Source organism: Eleutherodactylus coqui, chromosome 2 (genome assembly GCF_035609145.1).
Source record: "Eleutherodactylus coqui strain aEleCoq1 chromosome 2, aEleCoq1.hap1, whole genome shotgun sequence".
NCBI lineage: Eukaryota > Metazoa > Chordata > Amphibia > Anura > Eleutherodactylidae > Eleutherodactylus > Eleutherodactylus coqui.
The window spans coordinates 110,987,103-111,005,516 of NC_089838.1; the positions used below are offsets into that span (position 1 = coordinate 110,987,103).

General features: G+C 43.5%; 1 protein-coding gene across 3 annotated transcripts in view; it reads right to left on the reverse strand.

Moving 5' to 3' along the window:
• Nucleotides 1–18,414, reverse strand: part of UNC5A (unc-5 netrin receptor A) — a 374,244-nt gene that overhangs the window by 35,152 nt on the left and 320,678 nt on the right. For all 3 annotated transcript variants that reach the window (XM_066591340.1, XM_066591341.1, XM_066591338.1), the window contains one exon: nucleotides 1,393–1,626. In XM_066591340.1, the coding sequence (XP_066447437.1) occupies nucleotides 1,393–1,626 (234 nt within the window). The remainder of the gene's footprint in view (nucleotides 1–1,392; nucleotides 1,627–18,414) is intronic.

Genomic DNA, 18,414 nt, shown 5'->3' on the forward strand with positions numbered 1-18,414 from the left:
TCATTTGCCTTCACTCTTTTGGGCAATTATGTGGATGGCAGTCGTGTAAAGCCACTTTGAGAATACCATTACACATAGCGATAATTGTTCGACTGGGTGAACAAACAAATCATGTCATGGTTTGTTCATTCGCTCGGGCGGACAGTTAAAACAAAAAGATATATATTGTAGAGGTGCACTACAGAGAATGGCCTGTAGGGGGCAACAGACAGGCATTCTGGTGCCTGAGAAAAGGGAAAACGCCCACAGGTGTGGTCAGGAAGTGGGATATAAGTGTGCATTCCTGCTACAGTCAAGAGAGACATTGGGTGAGAGCCAGAGAGACGTTGGCTGAGAGAGCCAGGGAGATGTTGGCTGAGAGCCAAGGAGACGATGGCTGAGAGAGCCAGAGAGACGTTGGCTGAGAGAGCCAGAGAGACGTTGGCTGAGAGAGCCAGAGAGACGTTGGCTGAGAGAGCCAGAGAGACGTTGGCTGAGAGAGCCAGAGAGACGTTGGCTGAGAGAGTCAGCTTATTGGAGCTGGAAGGGCTGCTAGCCCAGGGTCTAGTGCAGACCAGGAGTTTGACAGAGAAGACGACCCTAAACTCAACACCCAGGTGGGGTGCTTATATGGACTTTATTATTTGCTAAAGGATGTTATATGCCCATTCCGGTCTGAAAGTTGGTGATCCACAGGCAAGTGCAACCCTGCTTGCTTACAATATATATTTTACAGGATCGTTCAGTTTGCTGCACCAGTGAATGCGAATAACTGAATGACCGGTGTTTAAACCAAACGATTAGCGATCAAGCCAACGATGATTTTCATTCATGAATGAAATAAATGATAAGAGGGTGAATTATCGCTCATCGCTCAATGGTTGGCTGTGTTTACACTGAACATTTATTGTTCAAATTTGAACGATCAAGCAAATTTTTGAACGATAATCGTTCTTTACAAAAGCACCTGTAGTCAAACCTACTCCTTGGTTTACCGCCGGCGAATACACTGCCGTAGACAGGGGGCCTTACAATACAGCTCGTAGAATGTTCTCATTGGTTGAATAATGTCTCCTCATGTTTATTTTTTCGCTTTGTCTTATGTGTATGCTTGAATTTGGGTTCAATATGTTATGTGCCAATTTATGAGTCTGGGCAATGTACATAGCTAAAGTTTTATTACTCTTTTAATAAGGCCAATACTTTGACTTTGCTTCTTAAAAACCTACAATCCTCACATAATTCTCGTAAGCACTTACAGAGGCCATCTCTCTCAATGGAGCAAGTAATGAATTATAGTATTACATCATGTTTTATGCGCTCCATAATCAACAGTCTCCTGTCATTACAGTCAGTGAACCACATCCAGGTTTAATAGCTGTGGTTTATGTGTGGCTTTCCCCTCTCACTCACCTTCATGGCATCTTGTGTGTCGGGGATGCAGTACACTCGCAGGCTATACTCCAGACTTGTGCAAGAAGTGGGAGCAAAGAGCAGCAACTTTAGGCGCTTTGTGGCTGACATGCTCAGAGACTCTCCCACCAGAGCAAAGCGCCCCAGCTGCTCTGTGAACAGGTAACAGCTATGGGGCTCCAGGTGACAGTAGTAGAAGTGCGATGGGCTTCCCCCGTCAAGTTGCAAGACATCCTGTTAAAAGCAAGTCATACAGACAAGATTAAGAGACCATCTCTGTATGTACGATGAAAATAGTTGTTAGATACTTTCTGACAATCATCTCTAGCTCGCCTATTTCTTTGTTACAGCTGACTCTGGGAAAACTGGATGACAATCAATATGGCTTCCCTTAACGCTTCCATTAAGTTGTCACCCAGGTTTTTAGATTGTGGAATTCCAAATGAACCTAGCTATGCAAGATCATAAAAAGGGGCTGATGTATCACTGATCTATCACTCAGGTTTTCCAGACTCAGCTATAACTAAGAAATTGAACAGATTTTCAAAAACTCTACACAAAAGGACATGTGGGATTATTTGTATATTTATAGGGGTTTGTTTATTCACTGGTTCAGTTGCCCTCATCTGTAATCATTTTGGCAAGGTCACATGTATAGACCCTTTACAGCTGCATGTGAAGTATGCGCATATAAAGGACCCATAGACATTCAACATGCTGCCCACAGTGCCTTTAGGAGAAATCACTGTAAAACTGCAGTCTTCCGCAATGAAGGTCATTGACTGCATCCCCAGTGGTACAGGCAGTGGAAGGGTAAATGGCTCTATCCCTTGTGGTCTAGGGTGGTGAAGGGGTAACATGTCATTGTTGCTGCTTTGGGAACACTGTAACCCTCCACCCCTCTAAAAAGCTGTCAAACCGCTAAACATCACTCAAATATTTTTATTTATTATCTGAATGGGATTTCTTGCTCTTTAGCTCTAAAAACTTTCTAAAGATTATAGTCCTGCGCATCCAAGTGCCCACTTCTATGGAAAACTGAGATTCTGCACTACATATTATCACAGTTTAAAGCTGAATAAAATGTGGAATGTTGTGTCAAAAAGCATACAAATAATTTATTTAAAGAATGATGAATATCTTTGTAAATACCTATATTTTAATGTACTGATTTCTGATGTCCAAAGAACCAGCAGAATTGTTAAGGGGGCTGTCTGGGATTAGAAAAATATGGCTACTTTCTCTGCTTTCTTCCTAAGGACGTACTCACGCAAAGTATTTATATTGCCTATTCTGCACGCAATTTATGCCGTCAATGAAAGTACATCGATTTTCATTGTTCCAAACACACTTGCGTAAATTTATTGCATATGTTACACGTGTAAAAAGAGCGTACGGTGTGCGTAAAATACAATATACATACACAGGCATACACAAGCAAAAAGGCGATAATGCACAGGTATACGCGATTCCCTACGTAAGTAAAAAGCTGCATTTTTTTACGCAGCATTTCATGATACGGTCGTATGAGCCGGGCCTAAAACTAAGACTAACTGTTCAAAGGTTGTGTCTGTTACATTTGTGCAAGGCACAAGTATGGCGCCCTTCAGAGATGTCACCAACACAGCAGACCAAGATGTAATTATGTCCTTAATCGACCAATATAGACATATATTACCAAAATGCACAAAATAGGGCAAAAAAGGGTAACAGAAATATTGGAATGAAAAAGGTCTTAAGTAGAGTTGAGCGAACATACTCTGCCGAGCTCGTTCGAGTATTAGCGTACTCGATGGTGCTCATTACTCGAGCAAGCATCAAATCGTGTTCGACCCCGCCCCAGCTTTTGGCCCCTCCCCGCTGTGATGTGCCTGTTTTGGCCCCTCCCCGCTGTGACGAAGCATGCATCATTGGCACATTTTTTGTCTGGCAGGAAGGGGAGAGAGAGAGAGAAAGCAAACACGAACCAAGAAAAAAAACAAAAAAACTCGGAACCCGGTGTCCCACATACAAAAATGCTCGAGTCTCCCATTGTAGTCAATGGGGTTCATTACTCAAGTAGAGCTCTCGAATTTTACGAAAAGCTCACCTCGAATAACGCGGACCCGAGCATTTGGGTGCTCACTCATCTCTAGTCTTGAGCTAACCAACTTTGGTGCAGTAGACCCTGCCTGGAAGCAGGGCAATTATCTCAATTTGTGTGGCCCCCATCAGGAACCTAGGGGCCTTGTCTGTCCCTAGATGGGGTATGAGGAAGATGTGTAATGAAGGAATGATAAAAAGAGCAATTCATATAACATTGTATTAGGTAAAAGTGAATAAGCCTCACACAGAATAAATAACCAACCGGTAGTCCGCTGCCTCACTAAACACCTCAAGCAGAGCAATAACTGGCACCCATGTATAGGCGGGCCCGGAATAAATATATTTGCATAATGGCTGATTGGGTAAACATCTCCATGTCAGCCAATCAGTCCATACAGCACAGGAGATGTTGACGATGGGTTGCGAAATAGGGCACATTATACATGGAACCCACATGGAGGGATTTCCAACAGACGACACCTCAGTGGTCTTCTACAGTTTTAGGAAGGCAGCACTCATTGGCGCTCAGCACCAAATGACATGGTGCATGCACCGAAGACGTGGGGTCACATGGGCTGGGGTTGATGTTGCAGTGTCACCCAGCTCCACCTCCCATTATAGCTGGTGTACTGCAACAGTGTCTATTATTACAGATCTGCTCCGTTGAAGTGAATGGGGCTGAGCTGCAATGCCATACAAAATCTTTGAAGAAGGTGTGGCACCATTTTTCTTATTCTGGACAACCCCTTTACTTCTTTTGCGAGTGTGAATGACAAAGAGAATGATATATAGCCTACAATCGGCACAAGATAGGTGCAGAAAATGAGCACTAAGTTACTCAACGCTTCAAAGTAGACTTTAGAGTTTCCCTTTAACTGTACTGGAAGGTGATTGGCTACTATGGGCTCCACCATTTTTTCATTGTAATGCCTTCACATATGTTTCTGATCCCATTATGTTTGCCTAAATGATTATACTAAATGCTCATATAGAAAGCGCAAAGACTAGTAGAATGGGTTGTAGAAAAAATAATCATATGAGAACAAAGCAATTAATTGTTAATAGATTATTGAAGAAAGAAACAAAGAGGGATAGAGACAAACGTAGTGCAGCCACGCTCTCCTGAAATTCCGACAATTATTTTATTAGTGTAATATAACCTATGGGCACCAAATGACAGCTTGCAAATACTAAAATATAGGTTATTTTAAGTAGCCAGCAGCCCATGTCAACTGTCATCAAACTTAATGTGGAATCTAATGTCTAGACATCATTATCCAACAGCAAGAACATGACGTTATGAATGCAGACTGCACGGTACATTTTCTGCATCCCTCAAATCCAGCCTCTATGTGATTCATAGTCTGCAGCATGTTCAATAAACACCATCAGCCAGGGACCTATGCTATTCTCTGGGAATGTCTCTTATCAAAGTACAGCCTCAAGAAATGAAGTGTTATTATGATAATGACATCCTGTAGGCAAGACATCAACTTGGTGGAGCTCAGACATTCAGCACTTGTGTCCTTAAATGCAACACACATAATTTAAAGAGTCAAAAATCACTATGGGACTATCTGACCGACAATGCAAATGTACGACTTACAGTTAAGGGCATTAATAAAACAAACAGTAAATTCAGGTTATTAAGTTATTCCAAATGCTATTGACTTTTTCCATAGTTTTATCCGTTTCTGAGAAAACTGAGTAATAACCAACCAATATTCCTCCCAGATGGCTCATCCTCTGGCTTTCATGCATTTTTCTGTGACAAAACTGCCTAGTTTATTCAGCAATATTGGAACCAGTGGATGTATTAATGCCATTCAGAAGTTTGTTGAGAAGAACGGTGAGCTGTAGTAGCAGCCATATTGGTTGTCAGCCAGTCAATGTTGGACTGCAGTATGTTGAGCTCACTAGTGGAAGTGATTCTGAGGGTTCAACATCAGTTAATACAGAATGTGCATGGCTTTATTTAATTTCACAAAGGAATTTGTGAATTTGCCAAGAAAATCAGCTTCGGATTAGATTTTTTCTCTTGAAGGATAACAGAGCCACTGCTATACAATGCAGTAAAACTGTTACGTGTGCTGCTGGGAGCAGTAGTTCTAAGCTTCCTAGCAGCACAGCCCTCACAGGGTTAATTGATTGAGCTGGCTGGGTGTGGTACCTCCTGCTAGTCAATCTCCTGGGTCTGTACTCACATATGAAAACTAACATACTCAGAACAGGACTATCCACACCTGATGTCATGCTGGGTTTATATGTAAGAACCACACCCAGCCAGCTCAATCAATCAACCCTGTGAGGGCTGTGCTGCTAGGAAGCTTAGAACTACATATCCCAGCAGCATACATAACAAAAAACTAAGAAACTGAACAGAATTCCTTAAAAATTCATAAAAGTCAAAAACTTGACAGGAGTGATACTTTGCATCCCAGGCACTGACTTCTTGCAGCGATCTCTACTTTGACAGGCTTTGGCATTTGTAGCTCATCAGAGATAACTTCTACTGAATCTATGGTGGTGATCAGCTGACTGCTGTGGGTCCCCAATAATTTTGCTGGGGGTGCCTTTTCTAGCAAGACATTTCTCCATGAGTGAAAAAGAAGGAGAAACAAGAAGAAGAAAGAAAAATATTTTTCCTTCTTTTTCTTCCCTTTTCTCCTTTTTTCCTCCTCTTTTGTTTTTCTTGTTTTTCTTCATTCACTTTGCCTTAAAAACAGTTTAAAAGCACTAAGAGTGTTATGCAGGGCTTTTATGGCTCTTATACAGTATTATATATCAGTTTTGGGGGTATTGGTGAAGTTCCAATTCCATTTGAACTATTTTGAATCAAACATTTTGCCGAACTTGAGTGAACTGGCCGAACCAAACTTTTGAAAAGTTCAGTCATCACTACTCAGGATATCAGAAAGCTTGATTGAGGAGCTGGATTGATGCTCCTTTATTACTCCATAGACACAGAACGATGTTTCGACCCGCGCAGGGGTCTTTTTCAAGTCCAACTTGAAAAAGACCCCTGCGCTGGTCGAAACGTCGTTCTGTGTCTATGGAGTAATAAAGGAGCATCAAGATGGATGCATTTTAATTGAAGCACTCATTTATGCTGCTCATCATTGGCTTGTTTGGGACTGATCTATATGGACTGTTGAGTCAGGTCCGTTTTCTGAGCTTTGCATACCTGCTCACCTCCCACTGAAGTGGTATACGTGGTAGTACTGCTGATACTCTGCTTTTCTAAGGATAGAGGATCCGCATTGGTATTGCAGGCACAGCTCCTACTGAATACAATGGCAGCTGTGATGTAGTACCAACCCAGGCTGCTGCAATATGGATAGCGCAATCTGCTTCTTGGGCTGTACATACTGACACGGAATCAGCTGGTCCTGAGTTGTGGAACCGGCGATCATCTATTGCTGGCCTATCATGAGGATAGCTCATCAATAGAAAAAAAAAAAAAATTCACGGACAACCCCTTTTTCGGAGCCAATCAATTTGTGTTGTAGGTGGTATGGCACATGCTCTTAGTTTATCAACCACCTGTACTGGTATAAAGTATGTGGGGAAAACATAAACTGCTGTTCGAAGGGTTTAAAGACTACGAAATATGCTTGATATTGAGTTCATTATACTGGACTGCCAAACACAAGATACCAGTTGGCACCCCAAACCGTAGGGACAACAGAGCCGAAATCCCATCATTAGCTCACCTTGTAGGTGGTGCCATGTTGTTCAAGCCTAAAGGTATATTATAATACAAGATAACCTTTCTTCTTTTCAGTATTTGACTATTCATGTACTATGAAGTATATTTAAGAAGTGCCACATGCAGCGGCGGCTCTAAGACCGGGAAGACAATCCTCACCGATATCATTCTGTATGAAATTTAATAAAGCATCTGTTACAGCGCAGCACAATGCATCATTGGCTTAAAGACTAGTGGCCTGATACAAATCACCCATGATGACTGCTTGGAGCCCGTCTTCTCTTTCAGGTTATTATTATGTTTATTCATTTGACAGACATTTTATGTGTGAAGAAAAAAAATGAGATGGTGATATTATTATGAGATAAAAGGAATGCATTGTCAGCAGCTGGGAACGGATGCCATTTCCACTGTTTTCCTGGAGCTCAAGGCCAAATAAAGTACTCTGTAAAAAGAAAGGAAAACACTATGTACATTTAGATAATGAAGATTAGGATCAGAGGATCATCTCGTCGAAGTAAACGGCAATTTAAACCACTCTGTTTTGTCACTTAAACAATAGACATTGCAGTCACATTGTCGGGTGACTTCTTGGGAGTCGTGATTGCAGCTTGTCCTAATGTACAAATTAGTGTTGTCCTTTTCATTCATGACACCATATATCATTACATGTTTTCAGAGAAGTTACTCTCACAGTCTTTGGTAAATGCTGGTATGTAACGAATTTGAAGCCAGTTTAGGCTACTTTCAGGTAAAGATTCTCGTTTGCAGGAGCGAACGAGCAAGTGATGTCATCGTTAGCTCATTTGCTCTTGTTGCCTATTTGAAGAGGCAAATTTATTTATTAAGGGAGGGGGTGGGGCAGGAGCTAATATGTTAAACTTTCGCCCCCTCTCCGCCCCTTGCCAGCTGCCTGTAAGGGGAGGGAGCAGGGCGGGAACTAGTGTGCTAATCTCCCACTCCCTCCCCTTGGGGCAGAAAGGGGGAGGGAGTTTAGCAGAGCCGCTGCTAAACACCCTCCCATCTCCCTTATCCGGCAGCTTCCATAGGAGTCTATGGGACTAGCCAACATATTCTGGCCAAAAGATAGGTCCAGACTAGAGATGAGCGAACCTACTCGTTTCGAGTAATTACTCGATCGAGCACCGCAATTTTCGAGTACTTCCGTACTCGGGTGAAAAGATTCGGGGGGCGCCGGGGGGTGGGGGGAGGCGTGGTGGAGCGGGGGTAGCAGCGGGGAACAGGGGGGAGCCCTCTCTCTCTCCCTTCCCCCCCCCACTCCCCGCTGCAACCCCCCACTCACCCACGGCGCCCCCCGAATCTTTTCGCCCGAGTACGGAAGTACTCGAAAATCGCTGCGCTCGGGCAAAAAAGGGGCGTGGCCAAGTAGGTTCACTCATCTCTAGTCCAGACCTATATTTTCTGCTTGGCGTAAAATCGGCCGTCCAGAATGCGCACAGTGTGTGCTATCTTTTGCAGCCGGCTAATTTTACACCCCAAAAAAATCGTCCATCTGAACAAATACTTTGGAATCCAATGCATCAGATAGTCAAAATTTTCAGCTGGCATTTTATCGCAGCAAAATCGGCGCGATAAAATGCTCGTGTGAATAAGGCCTAAAATGAACAACAAGCAAGAAGCAAGCGATTCTCATTCATCGTTCAGTCATTGGTTCGTGTTTAGACTGAATGATTATCATTCACTTTTGTTCCTTTGAACAATTTTTTGAGCAATATTCGTTCCATCTAAAAGTACCCTTAGTTAATACAGTATATCAGTCTTGGTATAAACATATTAAAATGGGATGGTTTCTTGGGTTTTCCAAGTTATTTTGTATAGTTATGGGTCCTCCAAAAATAAATATACTCAGCACAGGGTGGGCTCGGCATCCAACAGATAACCCAACCAGAAGGCCCGATGACGCCCCTTAAAGCTGTTACCCGAGCTTCTAATGTAGAAGCTCCTGGCAGGTTTATGAGACATCATCCGGCACGTTTCTGTCGGCTTTCACATTGCCCGCAGTGGTTTTGTGAGTAAACAACCAACGTGAATGGGCATCATTTATAAACAGAAGACTAATGGACCAATAGAGCGCAGTGGGGGAACATCGCGGGAGTCGAAGGTGAGTATTTTCTGTTTCCTGTACTCTGCAACATCCACCTCCCCGCGGCCATCAATGGCCATCAATAACTTGGAAAACATCAATTTATAATCTTTTTCCTGAATGCTGTTTCTGTGCTATGCTCTGTATGGTGACCATTGTGACCTGTGGTTTATTACGACCCACACACATCCAGGAACATGCTTGGTTATAATTGAGAGATGAATATAGTTCAAGACCAACGCATCTCATTATATTTATGGGTTAAATAGATTTGATACATGATGACCATGATACTGGGGGATCGGGCTGATAAACTGAACTCCTGAACAATACTATGTAGTGCAGGTGCACTTAGTATGCCTCATCTAGGTGCAAGTACAACACTAAGCATCCACTCCCTTAATTATGTGGGAGGTGTGTGAGTGGTTGGTCATCAGTATTTTGCACCTGTGCAATGCTCTTCCATATTGCAGTTTGGCTGTCTGCATGCTGCGGGAGGCTTTACCTGTCCTTATATTTTGTATCAGTAAGGCCAGTGGTAGTGATTTTTGAATCGATATTTGCTATCATTGTATTTCTTAGTATTACGCAATGAGTATGATGCTGATTCTGAAGTAAGATATCTATTGTACCCAGCCGGGCTCTCTATACCCACTACATGCATGCCTTATCTAGGCCCCCTGTGCTAATGGTAAAAGTTAGATATAAATCTGGTAATAGCGGGCGAGTGGCAAATATCTCTTTTTAGCATTGTGCATTTGTATTACTCTGTGTGTGACAATTTTGTATACTGTTGGAATGCACCATTATTACAGTGGAGGTGGTGATATCGTATGACCTAAGGAAGGGCAAGGCTCAGTTGTGCAGCAGGGAGTGTGGGGGCGCATATAAAACATTCAGCTCCTCAACCACTTCCCCACAGCCAGGATAAGGCACAGACAAATATATATTGTAGGGCATGTATAACGGGAAGTCCTCTAAATACCTGCAGATTTTTTTTTAAACAATAAACTTTATTGAGAATCCATAAAAATAAAAAAAAGTAACCACAGCACCAACAATTTGGTATACACGTTTCCGGCACCGTCCGAAGCCCTTAGTCACAGCAAAGAAATAAAACATATCAATCTGTGTTTAAAAAGAAATAATGAGACCCACCTAATAAAATGAGTCGCCTGACAGAATAATAGGTGTACACTAGAGATGAGCGAGCGTACTCGGAAAAGCACTACTCGCTCGAGTAATTTGCTTTATCCGAGTATTGCTGTGCTCGTCCCTGAAGATTCGGGTGCCGCTGCGGCTGACAGGTGAGTCGCAGCGGGGAGCAGGGGAGAGCGGGCGGGAGAGAGGGAGAGAAAGATCTCCCCTCCGTTCCTCCCCGCTCTCCCCTGCAGCTCCCCGCTCCGTGCCGGCACCCGAATCTTCAGGGACGAGCACAGCGATACTCGGATAAAGCAAATTACTCGAGCGAGTAGTGCTTTTCCGAGTACGCTCGCTCATCCCTAGTGTACACCAATAGAAATCATAGATACAAGTGGTAAAGCTATTTATGTGTTATACAAAAGTTCAAAAGCCAGAAAAACATGATAGAAAGTTCTCATGAATGTATTGATGTTAAACAATGTGCATTGAAAAACTCCAAGGACTTTTTTCTATGGTTCACCCATCTGTAAGATCTCAGAACATAAATGACATGGAACTAGATGTAGTAATATCACACACTTGCGAGAAGAATAAATAACTCACCTTAATATAAATCAAAGTGCTATTCAAGTGCCAAATATGTGTAGGATCATAGGCATAGGTACTGTGCTGAACATCGGCCCTACTGTATAGCCAAATGCACATAGCACGTTCACATTCTGGCTGCGGAATCTGGCCCTGACCACAGTGGGTAACAGTGCGTACCTGTCATGTTCTTTGCTGGCGTCCGTATGGACCACCTGCCTTCTTCCGAGTTCTCGGACAGGCCACAGGTTGAACAGCTTCCATTGACTCCAATAGAAGTAGTTTGTGCAGTAACCGCAACCGGAAACCGCAATTGGTTTTGCTTGTGTGCATGAAGAATCATTTTTCCATAGCATGCTATAGAGGGTTATTGCTGCGGAATCCGGAGGCGGATGCCCGCTCCAGATTCCGCAGCACAAATCTGCCTGTGTGCATGAGGCCTACGTCAAAGCAAAAATTGTATGGTGCAGGAGGCCTTAGTTGATACAATAGCTTTTAGTTCCCCAGGTCGGTGTTCACTGCCACTACCATTATTTGGCCTGTAGAGAGACTGTTCCTGTTTCTTCCAGTTTCCACTGTCATTAAAGACAATTTTGCAAACATCCAAGTCTGAACTTGATTCCCTTCGCAACATAGAACAAAAGGATGCGTTTATTGGGGAAAACTGAACACTTCAAAGGAAACATTCGTACCCTGTAGGGCTACCTCTAGTCTGGATACATGATGAAATATTGTTGGGCATGGAGGCGTACCGGATCTGTATGTTATCCTGCAGCACATTTTCCCACAGATGTTGCAATTGGGTCCAATCCCAGAACAATCGTAGGCTGGTGAAGCTGGCATCGCAACTGTTCACATAAAAGCTTGATCAGTGATAAATCGACTAACCGGACCAAAGAAGAGTGGCGCCTTGGCGGAGACATTCCTGGGACACTTTTGTTGTGTGTGGTTGAGAATTATCCTGCTGAAGAATGCCTGTTGGAAACCCTGCCATAGGAGGCAACACATGTGTCCGAAAGATTTCCGGCACATATCGCTGAACTCGATCATTACTAGGGGTGACCGACTGTTGTATTTGATGGCTCCCTAGATCATCACACTAGCAGTTGGGGCAATGTGTCTCTAGATTCCAGTCCCTAGCAGTCCAGGTTTCTTGTTCACGACACCACTGCAAACGAACGCAACAGTATCAGGGTGTTATTGGCAGTACACGTAATGGGCACCGTGACACCAAATTTCCTTCTGCTTAGAACCTGCAAATGGTCCAGACAGAGACAGGTCTGTTATAAAGGTGCCACCTGTGTCTGGATGATGGACAATGAAATTGTTGGATCTGTTTATGCTATTTGGGGGATCAAATGATCTTCTCTACTGGAGGTATCTTTTGGTCGCCTGGAGCCTGTGTGTGTGCCCTCAAGTAACCACTGTTCCAGCACCTCTTAACAGCTCGGTCAGGATGGCGTAGTTGGCAGACAGTTCTTTGAAATTACCACCCTGCTTCTCGTGTTCCAATGATGTGCCCACTCTCAAAGTTTGTTAAGTGGGCAAAATGTCTAAGTGTATCATAGAGTCATGTCTAGTAGTCAATGCCCTCCCAACAAGAGGTACACTATACAAAAGTAGCCTTTGAGAGTCTTTTTATAGGGCAACCAGGGAAGCACTTGTATGGCCTCTTGTGGCAAGACCTAGTATCTAATGCGACCAAAATTGTAATGATTTATTTATCTGCCTGAGACATAACTGCAGGCCGAGTTTACAGCAATCCAACATTTCTGTCTGGGTGCAATTTTTTTTTTGTCAATGAATGCTGCTGTGGAGAGTACAACTCTAATATTTTTTTTACAGCTAGCTGGCACAGTGGGACTTATTTATGAAACCACCAGATTTGTAGTATAATTTTGACCGGACTAACAATATACTATTTTTTATAACGTATTTACAGCTGATTTGCATCAAAAAGAATAAAAAAATTACGAATAGGTCTATTAATTTTTTATGATTATGAATGTGGGTGTGGCCTCTGTGTCAGACAGATATTTCTGACACATGTATGAAGCAGAATGTCAGAAAACTGGTGCAAAAAATAATTTCCAAATAGAAGAAGTAAAACTTGATCTAAATCGCATAGGTAATAGGTTGGCGCATTTTATGGAACTTGATATGTATTTGCAGAATTTGGCCCAATTTTATTGCCTTTTTCAGCCTCTCAGGTAAATTATAATTGCAGTCAGAAAAGCTCTAGTTTTTATAAACTCTTCAAACATTTTATTATTTCAGTGGGATTACATTCTTTACGTGGCTGCGAATCCAGACGCACAAGCCACTCTCAGCATGCACTCTGACATAAGTCATACAAATCCCATTTTGGCACATCTATATGAATTTTGGTGCTTCTAGCATAAAATATAGCGCATCGCAGCTTCTCATGCTTCCTCTATTGACTGTTTCCTGGCTTGCATGCCTCTCTTTCATAAACATCATCACAATTTTTGCGCATCTATTAGCTTTTCAAGCACTTCTAAATATTCACCGCATTTACAAGGCCCGTTCATCACTTTCCTAAATATCAGGTAGATTTCACTTCTCATTAGCTAGTATAAAACTGCCACAAATTACACCTTTAATGATGAATAAGTCCCAATGTATCCAATCTAAGACATTAACAAACATGTGTATGCTTTAAAGGGGTTGTCCCGCGACAGCCAGTGGGGTTAAGCACTTCTGTATGGCCAAATGAATGCACTTTGTAATATACATCGTGCATTAAATATTGGCCATACAGAAGTTATACATTTACCCCCTCCGGCGCTGGCGTCCCCGTCTCCATGGCGACGATGAAGCCTCTTGTCTGGTCGCACGAACAGTAGCGCTTGCTCACAGAGGAATCCTCTTCTGTCTCCCTCCGGGGCTCACGAGCTGAGTCCTGGCTCCTCCCTCTTCTCCGCATCATCGTAGCCCCGCCTCCGTCACGTGGTGCCGATCAGCCAATGAAGTGGCTGTAATCGGCAGTGGAACGCAAGACTGGAGAAGAAAATCCACGGTACACCATGGGAGAAGACCCGCGGTGCACCGTGGGAGAAGACCAGCGACGCCATCTTTGAAAGAAGAATCTTCAAAGCTGTAGAACGGGGATCCAAGTAAGCGAATTAAAAAAAAAAAATAACAAATGCATTCTTTTTAACTGTCTGCTAAGGTGGGGTCTGTTGAAAAAAAAAATTTGATTTTGGCGCGGGACAACCCCTTTAATATATCGGTTTGGGAAGGGGCCATCAGCTGGGAGCTCCCAGAGAATTCCTTAGATGGGATACAACTGAGCAAAGTCTCAGCTGTAAAATGTATCAGGTGCTTAAAGGTCTTCAGTCCCAATTACAGTTAGCAAGTAGAGATCTTGAAAATTAAAGAATTGAAGCACAAAAGTGGTAGAAATTATACAATGATTACGACTAATTACTGGACAGGTCCTTCAGATCCATTAATATACTGTCCAAAGTGTTTTTCTATGTTCTCTAGTAAGAAGGGGCAGTATAACTAAAACCTAAAATCTAAACTAATTCATATCAGGGAATTATTTAAGCAGAAAATATGCATGCAATTTTCATCCAGTAAGCTGGCAAGGAGATCGGAGGGCACCTGGGCTATTCTGTATTCCATAGATAAGGGCCAGTGCTGAAGGGTTGATGCAAGATCCATCACTCACAGCCATAGCTGTCCAGATGGAAACTACAAGAAGAAGTCCTTTGCATGTTAATTCCTCTAGATTCCTCTAGATTCATATACTGTAGTAAGCATACTATGATTTCCTTGTCTATTAACAGTTTCCAGGCCAGTATATTGTTTATGATTAAAATTGGAAGCCGCATTGTTGTGGCATAAGATTGAATTGTATCTAGATTCTTAAACAGAGGCATAATCAAAGTTCTCGGGCTCTGGTGAAAAGTTTGAGCTTTCAACCTAACCCTTTTATGACTTCATTTGCACTGCATTTGTGATATACGGTGCATTGAATGGTATTCTTTTGCATAGTGCAGTGTTTCTCAACTTTGGTCCTCCGGGACCCCCAACAGGTCATGTTTTCAGGATACCCTATAGTAAGAACACCTGTGGCAATGTCTGAGGCACCGAAAATAATGACATCACTAGTGCAATACTGAGGAAATCCTGAAAACATGACCTGTTGGGGCGTCTTGAGACCGAAGTTGGGAAACAGTAGCATAGTGAGATTACTTCACCACATAAGATTAAATATGTGCTGACATGTCAACCTGGAAGAGCCGTTCACAGGGTCAATGGTTCTGTTTAGGGTTCCTAGGATGAAAAGGCTGAGCAAAGACCAAAACACAGACTCAACCCAGCCTTGACCATCTGTTGTCAATTATGTGACCCATTGGATTTAGTTTGCTTTATAGTTAAAGGGTAGAGATGAGCGAGCATACTCGTCCGAGCTTGATGCTCGTTCGAGTATTAGGGTGCTCGAGATGCTCGTTACTCAAGACGAGCACCACGCGGTGCTCGTCTCGATTAAACGAGCACTGACCATTGAATTCAATGGAGCCGGCTCCATTGAAAGCAATGGGCTGCCGGCTAGCGCAGGATGAATTTTCGGGAAGGGCTTAAAAATATAAGCCCTTACCTGAAAATCATCCTAAATGTGTAAAAAGTAGAGATGAGCGAACGTGCTCGGCCACACCCCTTTTTCGCCCGAATACCGCGATTTCCGAGTACTTCCGTACTCGGACGAAAAAATTCGGGGGGCGCTGTGGCGGCACGGGGGGTAGCAGTGGGGAGTGGGGGGAGAGGGAGAGAGAGAGGGCTCCCCCTGTTCCCCGCTGCTACCCCCCGCACCGCCACGCCTCTCCCCGCCCCCCGGCGCCCCCCGAATCTTTTCACCCGAGTACTGAAGTACTCGAAAATGGCGGTACTCGGGTGCGTAAGTACTCGAAACGAGTACGTTTGCTCATCTCTAGTAAAAAGTAAAAAAAAATATATACTCACCTTGTCCCGGCAGAACAATGTTAGCCCATTGAATTCAATGGAGCCGGCCATACAGCCGGCTTCATTGAAAGCAATGGGCTGCCGGCGATCGCACAATGAATTTTCAGGAAGGGCTTAAATATATAAGCCCTTCCCTGCAATTCATCCAGAAATGTGTAAAAATATATATACTCACCTGATCCCGGTAGACGGAGTTCAGCTGTGGCCAGCTGGCAGTTCTCCGGAACTGCTCTCTGTTGTATCAGCAGCCGGGGATGACCAATCAGAGGCAGATCTCACTCACACCCATTCATGAATTCATGAATGGGTGAGTGAGTGCTGCCTCTGATTGGCTCAGCACAGCTCTCAGCTGAATGACAGCAGTTCAGCACCACAGTGCAGGGGACAGCAGGAGAAGACGTGGCTGTGCCCCGGCAGCTGAAGGGAGGTGAGTATCTATTTTATTTTTTTTAAATCACTTTTAATTCATTTCCAGGGAATGGCTTATGTGTAAAGCCCTTCCCTGAAAAAGAATTCAGGTGTGCCAGTGGACCATTGTCTTCAATGGAGTCGCCGGCAGCAGCAGCGGCTCCATTGAAGAGAATGCCTGCATTTTTATTCTTTTTTACGCTAAAATCTTTCTTTTTCAGGTAAGGGCTTATATTTTTAAGCCCTTCCCGAAAATTCATTCCGCGCTCGCCGGCAGCCCATTGCTTTCAATGGTGCCGGCTGTATTGCCGGCTCCATTGAATTTAATGGGCTAACATCGTTCTTCTCTGCCACAGCTGTTACAGCTGTGGCAGAGGAGAACGATCGTTATGCTGACAGTGGGGGGGGGGGGTCTCACTCTTGCCACTATTGTGGCTTAATAGTGAGACCTCGGAGCCTGAAATGCAGCCCTGCATGTTGCTCCTCGCCTGCCCTATCCATTTCTGTGTTTTTTACATGACTTTGGTGATTTGCTAAGATTTTCACAAATGAAAACCTTAGCGGAGCACCAGTCATAGACAAAAATGCTCGAGTCACCCATTGACTTCAATGGGGTTCGTTACTCGAAACGAACTCTCGAGCATCACTGAAAGTTCGACTCGAGTAACGAGCACACCAGCATTTTGGTGCTCGCTCATCTCTATTAAAGGGCTGTTTATTAAACATAATAAAGACTCATACTCACCTCTCCCTGCTTGTCCCCCACTGTCCGGGTGTCCACTGTAATGCCATGTTTATAGGTTGAAGTCAACCAGTGACGTTCTGTAAACCTTCTACTCCAGCCAATGACAGAGCTGAGGTCTGTCATTGGCTGTAGCAGCCTGTTTACAAGGCAGCTCAGGCTGACTACAGCCTGCAAACATGACGTCAGCAGGGAAAGAATGGGTAGTAGAGAGTATGAGCTTGATCAGCTATTTATTATGTCTGGCACATGGGGGACACTGTTTTATAAATAAGTTGGCTCTCAGGCAACCGCTTTAAGATATTTCGGCCACTTCACAAGGGTGTAAGCACACTTACGCACACATCTGTGTTGTGTATTTGTGCAATGGACATTGTGTAGTTGAGTGCACATGTGCATGTTTTACTGCACTTTTTGCACATGCAATTCGTGCGCGTTTGTGTGCGTAAAAATCATGCAACCATTTATTGAAATGCGCAATTAGTGTAATTAGTTCAATTTGTGCTCTTTCCCTGTGCAAATCTGCAGAAAAATAGAGCATGCTCCGTATTTATTTTGTGTGTACAAAATATGCTTATGTTAAGGAACCCATGGAAATCATTGGGTTTTATTCACTGTGTATTGCGCGTAAATTTTTTGTGCGCAAATACGTTCATGCGAACAAGCGCTTATTCATTTATCCTACCAGTTTAGACGATATTTACTAACAATCTAATGTGTATGGAGCAGCCCGATTATGCACTGACAGCTCTGATGGTGAAGACAGGATTGAAGCAAGTTGTATTTTTTATTGTTGTTTACTTCAGTGGTGACGGGCACCAGGGGCACCAGCTGCTAATCTCCTTTTTCCTATTAAAATACTAGGCATGTCTGGCATTGCTGAATATGTATGTTTGTGATGGAGTCAGGGCGGATAGCCAACAGCTTTCTTATCTGTGTGACTAGCATTATGTTGGCCATAAACATAAGATAGCTGTCGGCCCAACACTCGGTTCATCTGACAGCTGTATCCCTTGACAATCTATAAACTTGCATGCCCAACATAGCCAAACATGTATGATTATATCACCGAGTAGGGGGGAGACAACTTGTTGCCAGATACCTCCGACCAGCTTATATCCCGCTGGGACAAATAGATCAGCATTTTGAAATCCAGGATGCTGATGAAATATGTTGACCCTCCCAGGTCTGTCCCTTAAGGCTCAGTTCACACGGGACGCAATTGCCGTGGAATTTCTATGCAGCAATTCCACC